The following is a 19,293-nucleotide window of genomic DNA, read 5'->3' as shown; positions in this document are numbered from 1 at the left end:
GCCTTGACCGGGATTCGAACCCAGAACCTTATTGATGCAAGACCAGCCCTAACAGATCTTACATAAACACTTTTGTATTACTGATTTCAAATCTGCAATCGGTTTCTCTCCACAAGGTACAATTTTTTAAAATGATACTTTTATTCTATTTTTGTGGAAATGTAAAAGTTTAAAAACGTTATATATAACAGGAGATCCGTAAATGTCCGAATAACTTCGAGGGGTTGGGCACATCAAAATTGCATAGGAACCCATGCCCGGTAATGTCGTCAGGTGCCACTAGAGGTACTTCCCTATTATGAGCTGTTTCTTCATGTGCTTCTGAACAGTTGCCAATAGAGAAGCACCCCAAGTGGTGTATGATGACATTTCTGGTCAAGTGTACCTATACATTTTTAATCCTAATGAAGAATCCTAACTCGCCAAATAGGTTTTCGCTTCATTTTTTCAACCCTCTGATATATATTAGTCTTTAGACTTGCACATTGCAACAGAAAAAAGTCTAAGAATGTCAATAAAAATCTGCAGTCTTAGGAGTAAAACTAATTTCAAATTTGAAACATCCGCACCCGAATTAGGCAGGATAAAATATTTGTATAAATGTCACAGAAACTTTGTTCAAGAATATTCCGAAAATTTGTTTGTTCTAATTGCTTCAAGAAAGTAATTTCTGTTAAAAAGTAAGTAAATATAAAAACAAAAATATCTTATATTTTTAACATTTTTCATACAAATTGCAATATCTTCAAAATTTCATGAATATGAGAAAAAAAATTATTAATAATTCGCAGAAATTTGGGTCGCGAGAAACATGCAACCCTAATGATGATAAAAAGCTCTTTCATCAAAGAATAAAAAGGACCTAATTTCAGGGACATGAAATGAAAGCAAAAATTTAATTATGATTGATACTTTTTCATAAGAAAGAAATAATTTGATTTTAAAACTAGTAAATATTTTAAGTTCTTCAAAAATTGTTTAATTCTTTTAAAAATTGCTAGTTTGGCTAAATCTTTCCAATGAACTTTAATTTTTAACTATATCTAGCTAGACGCAAACTGAATTGTAAAACGAATAATTATTTTAATTGTTTCCAAAATTGTTTAGCTTTTCTAACGATTGATTGGATTTTTCCACCTACATAAAGATTCTAAACAATGCCGAATCCCAATCAATTCAGCTTGGTAATAACTTTTTAAATATTAAAAAAAAGATCACAACCGCTTTTCATTATTTAGAAATACAACTTTTCTTCATCTTCACATTTTTTTTAACTTTCATAATTAGCATATAAAATGTTAGCTAGAGATTTGAAAAATTTAAAAGTCATTAATTGTTATAAAACTATCTTATTGTTTTTTAAAATGTGTTATTTCTAATTCAAAGAAAAGCTTTAATACATAACAATCAACATCATATACTGATATCAAAACGTATTACTGTAATCATATAAATCTATATCAATTATTTTAATATATTAGGGTGACTGGAAAATAATGTCATTTCGGCGCATAAAATATTCGCTAGTCTTAAAAGCCAACTCCTTTTTTTCAATCCATTTCGATTTATTTTCGATCCGGCATTGAAAGGTTGTTGAGAGTGAATACATTACTGATTTTAAAAAAAATATCGAAAACAAATATCAATTGCACCGAAACGGCATTACTTTCCGGTCCCCCTGATAAAAAAGGTCTTCAAATTGACTTCCAAGCACGAGAATTGATTTTCAAGATATTCAATCATTTGAAACTTCTTATTAATATGCAAATAAACAACATATTTCGTAGCAATATTAATGCAGATATCTGATTACTTAACTGTTATATCATCAGAGAAGAAATGAACCGATCAAGTAATTAAAAAAAAAACCGTGAAAATGAGATAACCGTTATATACACGAAAGCTACCAAAGTTAACGCTTGGTTAAACAGCATTACTTAAATTGCGTTTCTTCTTTTCACTTTCAAAGGTGGTTTACTAATTGGTTCAATTATTTTGCTACTTCTACGCATAAAATCTGTGATTGCTGAAAACCATTTTTACAGAAATCATTTTAACGTTTAATTAAATAGAAATTTCAATATATTCGATGTTGATGTTGAATATATATTTTGTACATTTCATTTTAAATAACTACAAGTCGCTAAATCAATTCATTATTATGTATTAAAGCTATGCAGTTTAGACAAAAAACTTTAAGTTGTTTTTAGAAATATGTTAGCATTAGAAAGCATGGAAATGAAAAAGAAATCTCTAAAAAAAAGAAACAACAACATAGATTTCTAATTTTTTTGTCCGTTGTTTATTGTTTTGGTTATTACTTCTCAATTTAAAATCTCTTCTTATCTGGTAATTAATTACTAAGTATGATTCATTTATTTGAATTCTTTATACAGTTTTTTTTTGTTCACATAATAAAAAATTCTATAAATTATTACTAACTAAACTATAAAATGTATGTTAATGCTTTATAATTTGTGAATTTTCTTAAATAGGGAATTAAAGCACATGAAAAATTTCAGAGCATTGGTTAATTTATGGAACCATTTTTAATCGAAAAAAAAAATACGAAATGTGTTATTTTCTATTTTAAGAGTTCACCTTGAATGTTTATCTTAAGTAAGCAGACAATAATGAATGGTCATTCACTAATAATATATTATTTGAACAAACATGGCTAAGGTTTCAAACTGGTGTTGTTGAATGGAACCTCCGAATGTTATTACTTGGATAATACTCAATTTCAGTTCTTTTCCTTCAAACTTAATGTTTGTTTGAATTCAAGTATGCATACAATTTCAGGCAACTTTTCATTTAGTTGCATATGCTAAAATAAATCTAAATAATCATAACCACAGACCATTTTGCTGGAATATTTCACAAAAAATTCAACTTTGCTAAGTACATAAAACATTTTTATTGTTGGGAGTAGCATAGTCGGTGGATCAATATATCTATACTAAGACAGGTCAAAGGCCTGAAAAACAAAATATTTTGCAAGGAAGTAGATGACCTGGTAAGGTGATCACCCACACAAGTTTGCTTCATGAACAATATTTTTGATAGTAAGAAGAAAATAAGGAGAAATGATTATCGTTTCACATTTTTTTGCATAGATAGATACCAAATATATATATATATATCCCTTAAAAATGAGAAATGAAAATAATGGTTTCAGTAAAAAAAGTATTGTACAACTTTTAGGACTTCTTCCGATTATTTAAACAAGAACGAACTATGTAGTTACAGATAAATAGTTTAACATTATATTTCATCTGCATTTAAAATTTAAAATAAAAAAAATTCCGTTTAAACTCATATAATTGTTTTTTACGCAAAAACATATTTTTTTTTTTTTAAAAAAAGTCTAAAATCAAGCCTAAAATTTATTTATCGTCAATTTATTTAAAGGATGATAAGCAGCACATTTTTTGTCTTCCCCTTTGTCCTTTCCCATGTAATGGTTGGGTACGGTCACAAGGAAAAAGCCTTTTAGATTGAATTCTCCTTACATTGATATGCGACTTTTATTCAACGTCTCAACTTAATTAGGTATTTGAAAAATAATAAAACCAATTTAAAGACAAACAATTGGTACCATCGGTAGAATTGTAATATTTAAAGACTTTATTAAACATTATGCATTATTTAAAATTCGATGCGGAAGCAGAGGATTCTAAAGTTACTGATTCGTAAAAATAATGGTTAGAGCGGAAATAATTGTGAAGAAGGAAAAGCTCTTTAATGGCTATAATGCTCAGCCTTAAGACTTATTTCTCGTATTTCTATAACACTTATGACAGAAGAAAATTTATAAGGAAGCATAAATTCCTTTAATGTAACATTTACTGATTGGTATACTGCAAGATTGTTACCAACTGTTGATGAAAATTATGTTTTTCTTTCTTAGCTCACGATTTAAGATGCTCAGTATAATTTTGGATATATCAGTTACGAAATAATGTGAATATTCGGGTATTTTTAAATTTTTTTTCTTGCTGTAAACGATTTATGACGATTTAAACAAAAAAAAAATTCTGTATGAGAATAAGTAAGATTAGCTAACAATTTTAGTACAGACAAAAAAAAAGTCCTTGGTAAACATTTGACTGTAAAACAGAAATTTTATCTTATGCAACCACTTTTGTGATTATTTTAAACGCTTCAAATTGATTTAGAAACAATCTTAATGTAAAAAAAATTTTTTAAATTTTTACATTATGTCATTCATTATTAGCATGCATATATTAGCATACATACATATATATTCACTGCAAAAACTGTGACGTAATAGCCATCCAAATTTGGTGTCGAAAAACTCTGAAAAATGCGTGAATAGTTAATATATTTCAAGCCAATACCGAATCGTGTGCACTAACACACATCAAAGGGTGTGAGTTAAATCTGAACACTAATAAAGCTTACATTCGTTGGTGAAAAAGATAGTTTTTTTGGAGTTCCATAAATTCGGCGAATAATTAGAGTATAACTAAACTATTTAACTGAATTTTATTGTAGAGCACAATGTAAAATTCTCCTGATTAAATACTGAAAAAAATTATTGGCACTCAGAGTACTGGAATTTTTTATCATAACATCAATCTAAATTTGCACTATAAGAAATTACGCTATAATATTTTCTGTGAAATGAATTTAGCGGATGATGCACTCAAAGTACCACTACTTGATACAGTAATTTGATTCGTAACTCTTTTATTTTGCAGGTTTTAAATGTATAACAAATACTCTTGGACCATTAGTAGACGCTTAAAGATAAATAATCGTACAATTTCAAGATATTCACAATATGGCAATTTGTTTACATCATGGGAGTTGCCTGATATTGATTTGACAAACTGGCAATAGCATATTTAATATCAAGTAAGTATCGATCATTTCTACTGATTTATCAAAAATATTGATTGTGGTAGATTATTCGCCAAGTAATTTCAATCTTCTTGTCTAATTCATTTGACAACCTACTCAACATAAACTGTGTTAAATTACGGATAATGAAGATTTTTATGTTCTCATGAGATTTGCTTAAATCTGTCAATTGTATAAAATAATTTCATATTACTTAATTTCTATTAACTTTGGTTTCTTTCGAAAGTATATTAATATTCTGTCTTTGCTGGGTGTATGTTTGATTAACAAACTAATTTTTCTGCATACATACAACCCAATTTAATATTTGTAGATATGCATCCTAAATTATTGATTTCGCTTTAAATTGTATCGTAAAAATAGCTTTACTGATTCTTATGTGTTGCATTCATTACTGTGGCAGCAACTTCATGCCAAGTAGCGTAAAAGAACATAATAGGTGTTAACTATCCTTGGTTTCGATGTAGTTGAACACTTATTAGCGAAACGTTAACTTCATGTAAAGTAGTTACCAAAATTTTTGGTGTTCGGGCAAAGGAAAATTTTTTGCAGTGCTTTATTGAATAAAATGCTCTCATGCAACCATGTTTTAATGTTCAAACTAAAGGATAAAATAAAAATTTTATGATGAAATAAAATACTACAAAATGGTAATCTAAGACGGCATATTTACAATTTCTCTTGATACTCATACACATAGGTGTTAAAAGAGTTATTTTTGCGAGACATTATTAAGAATACGAATCATTACTAAGGATGCAGGAATACGCGTTATCTTAATATAAAATGAGTTTGATATCGGAAAAAAAAATTTGTTTGCATATCTGAACAGAAGCTCGTAGAAATTTAAGGTTTTATAGTTAGTTAGTATTGACAGACATGTAAAAATTTAAATGCCCCTACGACTTAAATAAAAACGTGCATGTATTTTGTAATCGTAAACATTTCTTTCCGTAGATATATAACACATACAGAACATCAGCAAACTCGCTTAATTTCGTACTCGATTGTAAATAATCTACTGGCGATATCCAAAGCAAAGCACTTCATAATTGGTACTTCGGAAACGAAAGTAATTCACGAGCGATGTGAATGCGTGTAAGCTTGATGCAAGCATTCTTTAATAAGTGGTCACCCGATTTTATGTAATCTTAAAATAAAATATTCCTTCACACTATTTTACTAATATATATATATATATATATATATATATATATATATATAAAGCAAATATTTCTTTTTACACTATCACACAATAAAAAAAAACATTCAAAACTTGAAAAAAACGTTTTTTGATGATTATGAATCTACCATTTCTGCTATTGACAAATTTGTAATACAATAAATATTCAGGGTAATCAATGACATCTAAAGCTTTTGCAAAGGCTTTTTGTCCAGTCTACTGTATGTTGGCAAAATCGGATAAAAATCAAAATGAATAAAAGGTTACCTCCAAACAAGTATATTGAATTAAATATTTTGAATTAATAGTTAACTAAAATATTTAAATGAAAAAATTTCATCTTTTATTCTCTTAATTTAAACATTAAATTTGTGTATTTCTTAGTAACGGTAAACTCATTATCAAGACAATTCCCTCTGCTTGTGTGATTTATCGTTATAACTGGCTTTAACTTTACCTAGCCATAACTCATACTGACTCATATAATTCATACAGCTTAGCATTATTAATCATAGATCTTAAAACAAACATGTATAATTTTGCTTAACTGATATTGGTCTTCATAACCTATTAGTCGTATAATCAATAGAGTTAAAATAAATATTCAATTTCGCCTGAATAATATTTGTTTATATTATGAATAATATTAGTTTATATTAACTAAATATGTTTTTACTCATAATTCGAAAGCAGGAACATATTTACTACTTTAATGCATACTGAGAATTTTGACTACAAATATAATAACTTTCAAAGCTTTAAATTAGACTTCTTAAGAATTAGAATTAAAGTTTTTAGGACTTGAAATAAATTTACATTCTTGAATGATATTAGTTTTAATAACTTTTGACTAACTAAAAAAATAATTACGAAAACGAAATTTAAACAAAAATTAACAGTAATATATCGCAGTTCACAGAGCGATAAAGTTAATTAATTAACTAATTATTAAATTTGCATGCATCATGCAATTGAAACCGTTGAGAAACAATTAGTAACAGTCATAATTATTAAGGTTCATCAAAAACAGTATCATAAGAAAGTACTACCATACTTTTACACACATGAAACATTTAATCCATCACAAGATTTAAGTGCTAAAAAATTTCATAAGGAAAAGTTTTGCATGAATGCATTGATGCATTTAGGTAGCAAAAAAAAATAACAATAATTAAATAATTACTACTACAAAGCAAATCGCGATTTTTGTTTCCGAGCCTTTAGGTTAAAGAAAACTCGCTGAAAAATATTGTTATTTTAAATGCATAAGGAAATATTAAAATAACTAATGATTTTAAAGTTTTAATTCATTTTCCTCGCTAATGGAATATAATGCAGAATGAAACTCCGCGTGTGTGTTGTTAAGCTTATCTAAAATTAGATAAGCTTGTTTATTTTAGACTCGTATTCTACGGTTGAATGATTCTATTCATTCGATTCTAGTAATGTTATTACAAAGTTATACCAAATGTTTTAATCCATCGGGATTGGTATTTATAGGAAATATTAATAGCTCATCTGTTGTTTGAGGAAACTGAAATTTCATTTAATTCTTGAAACTTTCAAAGAAGTCATATCTCTTCTTTAAATTCAAGTTTTACAATCCATGTTTAATACAGTGCACATGGAGAGAAAAAATCTGGTAAAATTACCATAATGTTATGACATTTCTGGTAAAAAAGTCATAATTCTGGTAAGAAAAAATATTATAGTTAAACCATTCATCTCGTTATTTTTCCTTTCATATGGTTACGGCATACGCAAAATTCTGGTTTTTAAATTTTAATTCTTATTACCACAGATTTAAAAATAAATACAAAACAGAAAAGTAAACTTGAACGAATAAATAGTTTTTGTGCCATGCTCTAAGGTATCATGATTAAATTACCAAATATTATCGCCTATTTTAAAACCATATCTTAATGCTAGTTTTAGCAAAACGATTACACAAGTTCTTCGGCAAAAATTTAAGAGGTTTTTGGTGTTCCTATGAAGTTAGAAACCCGATAAATTCTACCATATTCAATTGGTTTTGACTATGTCACGTTTGCAAGGAAGGATGGAGGTTTTTAAGACTATGACAATTTGTGACAAGAGGAGGAGGTAACAAAAGATGTCATTAAAGAAGAGGGGGTTACGAAACCAGAAGATTTAATATTTTCATATTATATTTCTTTTATTTACTTTTTTTAATATTTATTCATTTTGAAAAGATAAAAATATTTTTTTCTTAGGCTTTGTTCCGGATGATTGATTTTATTTTGTTAGCAAATCTAAGTTCATTAAAGTATAAATTAGTATTAGTTGAAAGTTTGGAATTAAAAGGAAATTTCATAAGCCATTTACACTTAAATTGGATCAAATTATGAAGCGTCAAAAATACTCAACGCTCTCAAAAAGTGATTTTTTTTAATTACAGTACAACACAAACGATAAGGACCGGATCGGCCTCATCCGTCATCCAATTGTTCTATAGTTTAGAATTCGTCTGAGTTGATTTTTTTTTCTGAAAAAGTTTTATGTACCATAAACATTCACGAGCAAGTTAAATGCACCATAAACATTCACGTGAACGTTCAAATATATGTGCTTGTAATTCGAAGTGATATTATGCAGTAAAAAATTAACACATTGCAACACATTGGTTAAAAGGGTAAATCATTGGCTTTCTAACTAAGCGCATTTATATTATCTCCATTACAAAACTATTGATTTTAATTGTAATTAGCATAAATTATGAATATACTTTAATTCCAAAATTAATAGTTAAAAGAAACTATTTGAAAATGTTATTTTTGATTTAAAAAAAGTAGTTTTTAGTGTAATTAATGCCATATTAAAACGTTTTTAAAGTAAGATTAAACAAAAAAATGACAGAAACACAAATGATTCAAAAACAGCAAAAAATTCAAAAACATACAAATAAATAAAAACTTGGCAATTGTCCAATCGATTAATTAGCTTTCTTATAGAGAGTTGAAAAAAATTTAACAAGCAAGAAAACCAATATTTTATGGAGCTATAGTAAAACTCGCTCAATTGAAGCATATAAATAGAACATCAGAATTTGAAACGGAATATCATGTTCAGCTAGGATTTTTTTCCATTTACGCATCGTATCAATTTTATTTCTCAAAAATATCACGGTTGGCTTAAACTATTTATTTACGTTATTTTATAACTGTTAATATATTTTTACGGACCGTCAACCAACTGTCACAGTAAATAAAATTAACAATGGAATTTTTTTAAAAAAAAAAAGACTTGTTGTAGAACTATCTCTTTAAAAAAATTTGTAATGAAGAAGAATTCGAATATTTAAGAAGTATTTAAAAAATATTGACGGTAATTAATACTCAAATTGTAAAGAGACAATAAATGATAAAATTGAATTAAAACAATTATGACTAACTTAACTAACTTTGAATTATATATGAAAAAAAATTAGGCATATTTATGGAACTTGATTACAATTTGGATGATTGATTTATCAGATCTTGCTTCGAGATTAACAATAAATTCAGTTGCTAATCGATAGCTGTAAATTGTAGCTAAATTTCACTATTCGCTTATAATCCATTAATGTATAATAACAATTTTCAATGAAAAAATGAAACGGTTCCTCATGTACTTTTTTTTAGCAAAGTTTAATATGACCATAAAAGTTGCTCACGTTAGAAACGAAGCACACTTCATTTTTTAAGAATTTAAAAAATTGTAAATAATGTTTGTTTGTTTAAAATATAGTTTTATAAAATGCGGTAAAATTTAGTGAATGTGATAAAATCTGGTAATTTTAAGAGTGTGACAAAAAAAATTATTCGGTTAAATTGATTTTTCAGTTTTGAATTTTTTATTAAATTTACGGTAATATGTGAATTTTAAGGTTGATTTAGGCAGTTTTGAAAACCAGAATTTCCTGTAAGCCGTGATCATATGAACGAAAAAATTACCAAATGAGTGGTTTAAATGCCGTATATTTTTGTTTCATTAACCTGAAATATGTTGCTGTTTTTTTACCAGAAATGTCATAACCATAAAGTATGATAATTTTACAGACATTGTTTTCTTCGTGTAAAAATTACATTTTGATTCGAGTTATTGCACGTAAGTAACTGAATTAAAATTAAATTTTTTTTCAATATGTCAGTTGCAATTTTACATTTCAAACAAGAAGAAAGTTGCCCATTTCGAAAACAAAATTATGTATTTAAAATGCGAGCAAAATGTACCATAACAAACGGCTTTTTAAGTTCCTTTCAAAAATAAATCGATCAATGAAATAAATTTGATTGCAATATGGGAACGATTTATAAGTTTTTGCGTCAAGATGAACAGCAAATTTCATTATTGATCACAAGCCATTGTTTATTGTTATGACTCCATTTTTCCCTCCAAACCTTTATTTCATAGTAGTTGAGATCATTAACTTGATCATATAACTTGAGATCATTTATGTAGTTCATTAAAGCTTTGTATGATCTAAGTTTTAGTTAAATCTATTTTCATGAAATTCGCATATAACTAAATTCAATAGCGAGAAAAATCACTAAAAGATCTTTTACTGGAATCTTGTTGATTAGTGTAATCAGAATTTGATTTCGGCCATCGACCTTGAAAGGATCATTCTCGAATATTCATAGTTTCATTTGAAAAAAAAACTTTTTACAATTACACAATTTTTATCGTTGTAAACTGCTATGATCCCCTTAAATCCAAATTGACCAAGAAATTTAACTCTCCGACCAAAACTTGCATGAATGTTTTTGGACCTGCATAATTCATTGATTATACTGTATACTGTTATTTTATATCAATTTGTACTGTACACAATTCATTTAAAGATTTAAGATGATTCAAAGGTTTACAAGCATGATCCCAAAATAAGCAACTACAGTCTTCGTATTTTAAAGGAAATGGAGGAAATACAGTGAACTCGAACCTCCGTTCTGTTTTTCATGAAATCGACAGATTAGTCCTCACTCTTTCAGTATGTACCCATCTACAAGGAACTATTTAGCTTCATTAGGTGGTCCTAGTTTGCGCGATAAAATTCTGGTAGTTTAGGTAAAAACAGTTAATAAACTGTTTCTTGCACAGTTAACAATTTGAATATCATCTTATTAAATGGCTATTCGACTGTTTTGTTTGAATATGGTAAAATAACAATTAAATAAATTGTTATTTAACCATTTTTCCTGAAGAATTTCTAGCAGTAAGTATGGACGATTCTGCTATATCTGTACTTTCATCAAGTGTCATTACAAACTCGATACTACTTTTCTTTCTACATATTCAGTAAAAAATATAAAACTGAATTATAAAATTTACCAAATAAATGATTTCAATGAAATGTTTCAAGATAACATCATAAAATTGTCAAATTTTATCACATTTACCAAATTTTATCGCATGTTTTAAAACCATAATTTATTATTAATTTTATCAAAATCCTTACTCGAGTGTTTTAGTGTTCTCATACAGCAAAAAATATGGTAACTTTTATTACAGCTTAATAGTTTTGACCATACAATTTATCTTAGTTTAAGCCCCTACACATTCAATATTGCAGCTTAATGAATTAGAATTTTTCTTGAATCATGACACACGTACAATGACCACTGTTCATGATGACTTAAAACTTTTTTTATTTCACATTATACATGAAAAAAAAACTTTTTTTTATATAGATGTTATGTGAAGAAAGTAACAATGAAGTGAAATGCAATCGCTTAATGATATTTCTCACAAATTTATTCTAAATATTTCCAAGCTATCCTTTTTATTATCTGCTTTGTCCCAACTAGATCTATATCTGTTTGAGATAGATAAATATTTTTACGAAAAACAATGAATTGTCATTTTTTCATCCTTCGTTTTATTGTCATATAAAAGTTATAGCAAATGTGACTATAAAGAAATAATGCTAGAAAAAAAATAAATCATTACACAAAAAGTTGCTTTTTTTCTCACGTATTTAGGACAAAACCATATTAACACAAGTATAAATTAAATAAGTTCTTATTTTTTCATACATAACAAATAAGAAATTTTAATGCAAGTTAATTCATAACTAAAGCAAAGGCCAGAACCTGAGAAATTAAATATTTTTTGAACAGAAAAAGTATTTTTTATTTAAGTTTTAATCAATCACTGTTATTATACTTAATTTAAAATTAAATTGTTGTCAGAGTGATAATTATTGTCAGAAAGATATGGGACTTCTAAAATTTTGTATTCTTTTTAAATTCTAGTTGATTTACGGAGTAACAACGGTATTTATCGTATAGTAAGCATATGTATTGTTTCTCAATTTTCATAACAAAAAAGCGATTAACAGCACCAAAAGAAAATAACTACTAACAGTTTAGATACAAGTTTTTAATCATTTTCCAAGTAGCTAAAATTATTTTTTGTATTTGAGAAATTGTAATGCTACTTTTGTTTGAAATAATTAAAATTCCTTGTGAAATGATTGATTTATAAATAATATCGGAAAAGTCAAAAGTATGCTCAATAGAGATAACAAATTAACATTTAAAGTCAGATTCAAATTAATATTTTATTAATATTTTATTAATATTTTTAATTTACTAAAATTTGAAAACGCTTTTGAAACCTAGTGAGTCGTAAGACTAGAACAGAAATCGGAATCGAAAATATCCATCACTGTTTGATTGCCAGAGAGAGAAGACGGAGAACAATTAAAAATATCTATTAGTAACGCCTTCAAGTTTCATACAGGAATGCTGAGGGGATAGAGCGCTTGCCTCCTAAAAAGGTGACCCGGGTTAGAACCCCAACGATGGCTGGTGGATACGAGTTCCACACCTGACTTACAATGACCACAGTGCTAACGTATAATATCCTCAGTGGTAGACGACGGATCATGAGTTAGAGTCCCCTTGCCATCAGGCTAGCCGTGAGAGGTTTTCGTGATTTTACTCTCCATGTAACGCAATTGCGTGTTAGTTCCATCAAAAAGTCCTCCACAAAGACAAATTTATCTCAATACTTGATCCAGAAGCTCTCTTGTCTTCTGTATTGGGTTCAAAATTACAAGGCCTGGGAGTTGAACATTAATCGTCGTTAACTCAAAAATTAGTTCAGCTGTTCAACGACGATTATAAAAAGTTTTTTACTGTCAATTACTGTTGTTTTGATGTTTTTAGTTCCATCTTCTTGTGTGGTGATTCGTTAGATTTTAATAACTTTTTTTTCTTAAATTCTAATTTGCGATCAATAATGTTCATTTTAAAGAGAATTAGGACTCATCATACGGATCGAAAATTACAAGGCAAGCCAAAACCAGAATTGTCATCATACGCCGTTAGAGCCTTCTCCCTATTATGGAATGGTTGAGTATGCGAGTTAGTACTGGTACTTTTATTACTAAAAATTTCCTTAATTTTATGTTTCCTAATAATTATTGTCAGGAATAACTGCTTTATTATACTTTATTTATTTAGCAATTAACATGCAGACCATGCCTATTTTGGCCGACACCTATCTTTATATAACTAACAAACTAACTCCCTGGCATTACAGTCCATGTTGGACCATGGCCTCATTAACAATTTTCCTCCAAAGTCGTCTGTCTCTAGCTCTTTGCTTCCAGTTTCGGACTTTTAGAGTCTTAAGATCTTTTTCCACCTCGTCAAACCATCTTTTGACCGGCCTTCCTCTTTTCCTTTGACTAGCATTACCCCTTGAATATCTTCTTAGTGCCTCTGTTTTCCTCCATTTTCTCAAGGTGTCCTAGCCATTGAATTCTCTTTGCTTTTACATAATTTATTATATCTTTTTCTTAAAAATAGTCTTGCAATTTAAAAATTGTATCACCTTCTCCACCGATCACCCTCTTTGACAGGTCCAAAAATAGTTTGAAGAATTTTTCTTTCCCAGGTAATCAGCATTTTTTCTTGTTTCTGGGTTGGAGTCCACGCCTCAGATCCATAGATAGCGGTTGGTCTGATTATAGTTTTATAAACCTGAAGCTTTGTTTTTCTCGTTATTACTTTTGATGTTAGCAATCTCTTAAGTGCAAAATAACTGCGATTTCCAGCATTTAGTCTTTGCTATGATATTATGCCAGAGATTAATCTCTGGCATTATATCATTGCTTTCAGTGACAACTGAACCCAAGTACTTAAATTACCTAACTCTCTCAAATTTTGTCATTTCATTGATTTATAATTCAGTGTCTATAACCGTTCCCCTACAATCCATTATCATGTATTTGGTCTTATCACTATTTATTTTTAAGCCAAAAGGAAACCTTCTTTAATTAAGTCTTTAAAAAGGTCAACAAGTGTATCTTTATATATAGGAGCCTAATATTACATCTGAACTGTCCTAAACATTAAATCCTTAAGGCTGAGAATTCTTATTTTTTTAATAGTTGCCGTAAGATAAATAAATTAATATCTTCAAATCATGTTCTGTTTGGTATTTTGATATGCCTGAACTAAACTCTTGCAGCTAGCAATAGTTACTAACAATAATTTTTAATATATAACTGTACCTATGAAACATATTATCAATGCTTATTTGGTTTTTAGCTATGACAATATATTTATTACTATCTGAATAAACAAAATATTACTTACAGAGCAACGCAATGGGCTGCAGTCACAATCCATTCTCTATTCAAGATAGAACCTCCACAAATATGAAAAATGCGTCCACTTTTCATTGATTTTCTTTGTAAAGATACCTGAAATGAAATACACGGGTAAGATATTTGATCATTTACAGCACCCGGTTTCTTTTAACTTACCTATTTAGAATTCCAGAAAATTAATCCGAGTCTTAAAAGTTCAAAAAATTTCAAGAACCTACCTTAAAATTTTTGTCTGTCTTAAATTGCATCTGATTTGAAAAGACTTAAAATACTATACTTTACCTGCCAAGGTATTTCGCCATCATGAACATCTCTTCCTCCAACAACTCTTTCTTCTGCTTTGTCTGCATTCCCCAAAGATTCATTTGATTCGGGTAATCTTTCATCAAGTTCAAATGATTGTGGTTGGTTTTCTTGATAATTACTGCTAGTTACAGAACTCGGAAAAATTGGTTCTCGGTGCAAAAATGTAGGTAATCCAACACCATAGCTCATTAGATTCGAAAGACCATTGGTTTTAAAGACTGAGTTTGAAACTCCAGGTATCCGGTGCGTGTTGAAAGACATATCGTTGGTAAAGTAAGATTTTCCAGCTGGTTGTTCGTTATATTGATTCTGATGTTCTGGTCTGTGGTAGAAAGAATACGTTTCTGGTGTTTTCCAAGAATAAAAATCTTTTCTAAAAGGAGGTTGTTCTTCCCAATCTTTTTCAGTGTCTAAATGGGCCGGTCCTTTGCGCAGTAAATGATCGAAAGGAGTGTTCAATTTTTTCATTCCAGGAGCTTTGAAGTATCCTAAATCAAATTTATTATAATTTATAATTATTATTTTCATTAATTATTTTTTATATTATAAGAAGACATTTTAATACTTCTTTATATTCAAACGTTATACACAATTGTATTAAACTATTATCCCGATTTTGCTTATTGCAAAAAATTGTAAAGAACAATAATTACAACATTTATAACGTAGTTTACCTTTACAAGCATAGATTCTGAAAACTTGATATATTTTTAATAGTTGTCTCAACCAGTGTTCTAAGTTAAAAGTTAATTTATTCGCTTAATAAGTACATAAAAATCAGTATTTTAACAAATAGTATTTTAAAAAATATTTTTTTAATTACAATAACAGTTTTCACCGTTAATGAAAAGCACTGTTAATAAAAACATTTGAAGTAAGAAAAATTATCATTTTATGTTTAATTCAGAATTGTATAAAAAGTGAAAGGTTGTGTTACATTTAAACATTGCAGATTGTTAATTTTGGAATCATAATCTATAAATTTTGAAGTTTGAGTCATTTTCTTTCATACCTTAATTGAATAGATACAATAACTTAAGGTTATTTTAACTACATAATTGTGGAAGTTTCAATAGCATAAAAATTGCATCCTATTTTTTAACCATTTATTAAACATAATTTTTTTAAGAAAAAATCAGAATAAATTACTCATAAATAATTACATATTTATTTATTCATACATAATTAATTATTCAAATATTCATTAATTACAGCTATGTTAAAGGAATCAGTTTAATGTATATTCTAACATTTTTAATATCTTCATTTCATTTCAATTATTTTTTATGTTAATCATGTAACATTTTATGATTTATAATTTTTCTGTGTTAAAACATAATTTCAATGTCAATTGCATACTCTTAGTTTTTCATTAATACCTGACAAACTATTTACAAATTTTTTGAAAATTATAAAAAGTATGTTTCATGACAGTTATCGTTTACTGATATTTTTATTAAAATGTTTTCATTTATCATATTCTTTTATTTATTCAGTTATATGCTTTTACATAAGCGTTTTTAAAAATTTTCAATGCTTATAAGCTAGTGACATATAAGCTAGCTTTAGTAAAAATTATCAAATTCCATCAACAATAAAATTTCATAAATTATTCGAATATTTTAAAGTGCTTCAAAAGAGTGCTCATTATTATTTTATGAAATAAAAATTACTTTTTAATTAATTATAATTAAAAAAAATTTAGCATATCCATACTCCTTCCATAAAAAACTCATTAAGATCAAAGCATCAATAATTATAACATCCACTTCTTAATTAGTAAATCCATTTGATCTTCTGTTTTTTTTAAAGCAATTGCTAAAAAAAGTCCAGTTAATCTCCAAAAAAAAAAAGTCCCATATTGTACGTACCATCAGCGAAAGAAAGAAATCCTAAGATAAAGACGATAGAAGAGAAAGTTCTTAAAGTTCGCATTGCACCGGTCTGTTTCCTCATTTTGATGAAAAAACGAAAAGTATAAAGTGTTGGAAAGCTTTATATGAGTGTTGAAGTTGCGACCTGATTGAAATAACCTCTGTCGTTTATTCTCTGGGTACGAAAGGGAAAGCTAACCTACTTCCTTGAGTTGTTTCCTGAATGCTCATTAGAAAGCCGCACATGCATTTTTGGCTTTTTTGGTGTAAATGATTTGTTTAATGTGGACCAGAACTTAGATATCGGTCATTACCATCTCATTCAGAAAAAGAATAATTCAAATTCAAAATACCACAAATTTTAGAACGCTCTTTGGTTGGACTGTTACGAAAAAAACGCGTAAATAACTCTGTTTATTTCAATCGTGCGTATGTTAGGATACATGGGGAATTTTGTAATTTTGATTTTGGATTTCCAAAACAAGTTGCAAAATCTGGCAAATTTCGAATCTGTAATTTTAAATTTGATGGGATAGTATGTTAGCGTATTTAATTGGTTAGATAAAAAGTACAATTAAATATTTTGAAATAAATTATTTTGTTCAAAAGTAGAATAGTGTTGCCTATTTTATTTTAAGCTTTAAAAGTATGAACACAGGAACTAAACAGTACGCAAAAGTAGATATGGAGGAATGCTAATTAAAAAAATAATCCATGAAAATAATTGCTTGTTTAGAAGACATAAAAAACATATTTCTTTGCTTTTCATTGTGACAAATATATTAGAAGGACATTTTAGTTAAAAGAGAAAATTATGAAAAATTTAAAAATAGGCAAAAATTAGTCCTATGTTCCAGGAGTTCTCTATTTTAACTGTCTAATCAATAATCCCATAGCCATAAAGTAAAATTTTTTGAACTTTGAATTAAAAGGAAATGATCTCTATTTCTTAATAATAAATATTACCTTATTGGATAATGCGCATTTAAAAGTATCTTGCACGAATTTATAACTGCATTTGTTAATTTGATACTGACAGTAAACTTCAATTTAAGGTCTGATGTGATTGTATTAAGCATAACTAGAGAGAAATACTTAGATAAATCTGCTTAGCCACATAATTATTGCTACTAATTATTAAATTTATAAGTAAAATATCGCATAGATAAACTATAGTAACGAAAATTGTTTAAAATGTGGACTATGAATAAATATGCAACAATAGCCTTGGGGAGAACGAACCCTTGACCCTTATGTTTTTAGCTGGGGGCTCTAACCATATGAGTTAATGGACCGTGCTTCTAACTTGTTGATATAAATAATGATACAGTTTGTCAATTCTCCATGTAAAAAACTTGTTTTCGATACAAGAAGGATGCGAAAATACCGACAAACCGTACAAGAAAAGTTTTAAAAAAATTAGTTAAAACGAAATATTTGCTATTTAATAAACAAACTAGCGGCAAACTGCGAAACAAAAGAAACTCTTGAAAAAGTTTTATCAACAACTGCTTTAAAAAGCCATTTTAGGCAGTAAATAAATAAATACAATAAATGAAATTTATATAACCGTTCAAATGCTCCTGAGAAACATAAGTGCCCTGGTGCCGGAGAAACGTAGGTGTATGCAATGACTACGATTATCGAAAAATCATTTCAGGAAGCATTCTAAGCATTTTGAATAAAAAATAATAATGGAAAAATAATTAAAAATAACGTAATAAGAAAATTTTAAAAATTATTTTATTTTTAATATAGATAATAATAAATAAAATATAATAATAAAATTACATTTCAGTCCTATGTCCTTTAGAAATACATTTCGCTTAGTCATAATTTTCTGCAATGACAACACTGTAAAAAATTCCGGTAAAAGTACTTGGATAATGTACTTTGGGTACATTTTCCGTAAAGTCTATTTTACAGCAAATTCCCTTTTTACCGTAAAGCATTGTACCGTATTTTTAACTGTAATATTTATTTTATTAGAGTGATTCAGAGATTTTATGGCAATTATTACTGTAAAAGTTATGGAACAGCAGTTTTTTTAAACTATTCCAAAAATATTTCATGTGTTTCATTATTGAAATTTCCGGGAAAACATGTTTAATTTAAACTAGTTTTAAGCTTTTCGTGGGTGTTTGTGTCGGATATTCTTACGAAGATAAAACAGATATTCTTAAGTTAACCGAATCAATTTTACTAACGTATGACGTATGCCAAAAGATAAGAAAGTGCTGATAATGATGACACTATTCTAGAGTTTTTTTAATGCAATTTGAGAAGTTTTTCTCAAGCTTATCTTGTGTGTTGAAATGATAATTTGAGATAAACTGTTCTACAATACTTACGATGTTGGCAACACAAACAATATTTACACATGACTGATTTGATTTCTACGTGTGATAAAAAACAAAAAA

The 19,293-nt window shown here is 27.9% G+C and overlaps 1 protein-coding gene across 1 annotated transcript in view; it reads right to left on the bottom strand.

Annotated features, from left to right (window-relative positions):
• Positions 1-17,016, bottom strand: part of LOC107440325 (trypsin-1) — a 30,042-nt gene extending 13,026 nt beyond the window's left edge. Inside the window, exons 1-3 of the mRNA XM_016053222.5 lie at positions 16,871-17,016; positions 14,976-15,487; positions 14,680-14,786 (exon numbers count right to left, since the gene is read on the bottom strand). Of these exons, the coding sequence (XP_015908708.1) occupies positions 14,680-14,786; positions 14,976-15,487; positions 16,871-16,955 (704 nt within the window). The 5' untranslated portion in view covers positions 16,956-17,016. The remainder of the gene's footprint in view (positions 1-14,679; positions 14,787-14,975; positions 15,488-16,870) is intronic.
• Between the last annotated feature and the right edge of the window lie 2,277 nt (positions 17,017-19,293).

The sequence above is a fragment of the Parasteatoda tepidariorum genome, chromosome 11 (assembly GCF_982258835.1).
Source record: "Parasteatoda tepidariorum strain Cologne lab strain chromosome 11, Ptep-v5.0, whole genome shotgun sequence".
NCBI lineage: Eukaryota > Metazoa > Arthropoda > Arachnida > Araneae > Theridiidae > Parasteatoda > Parasteatoda tepidariorum.
This window is presented reverse-complemented; position numbering and strand designations above follow the sequence as displayed.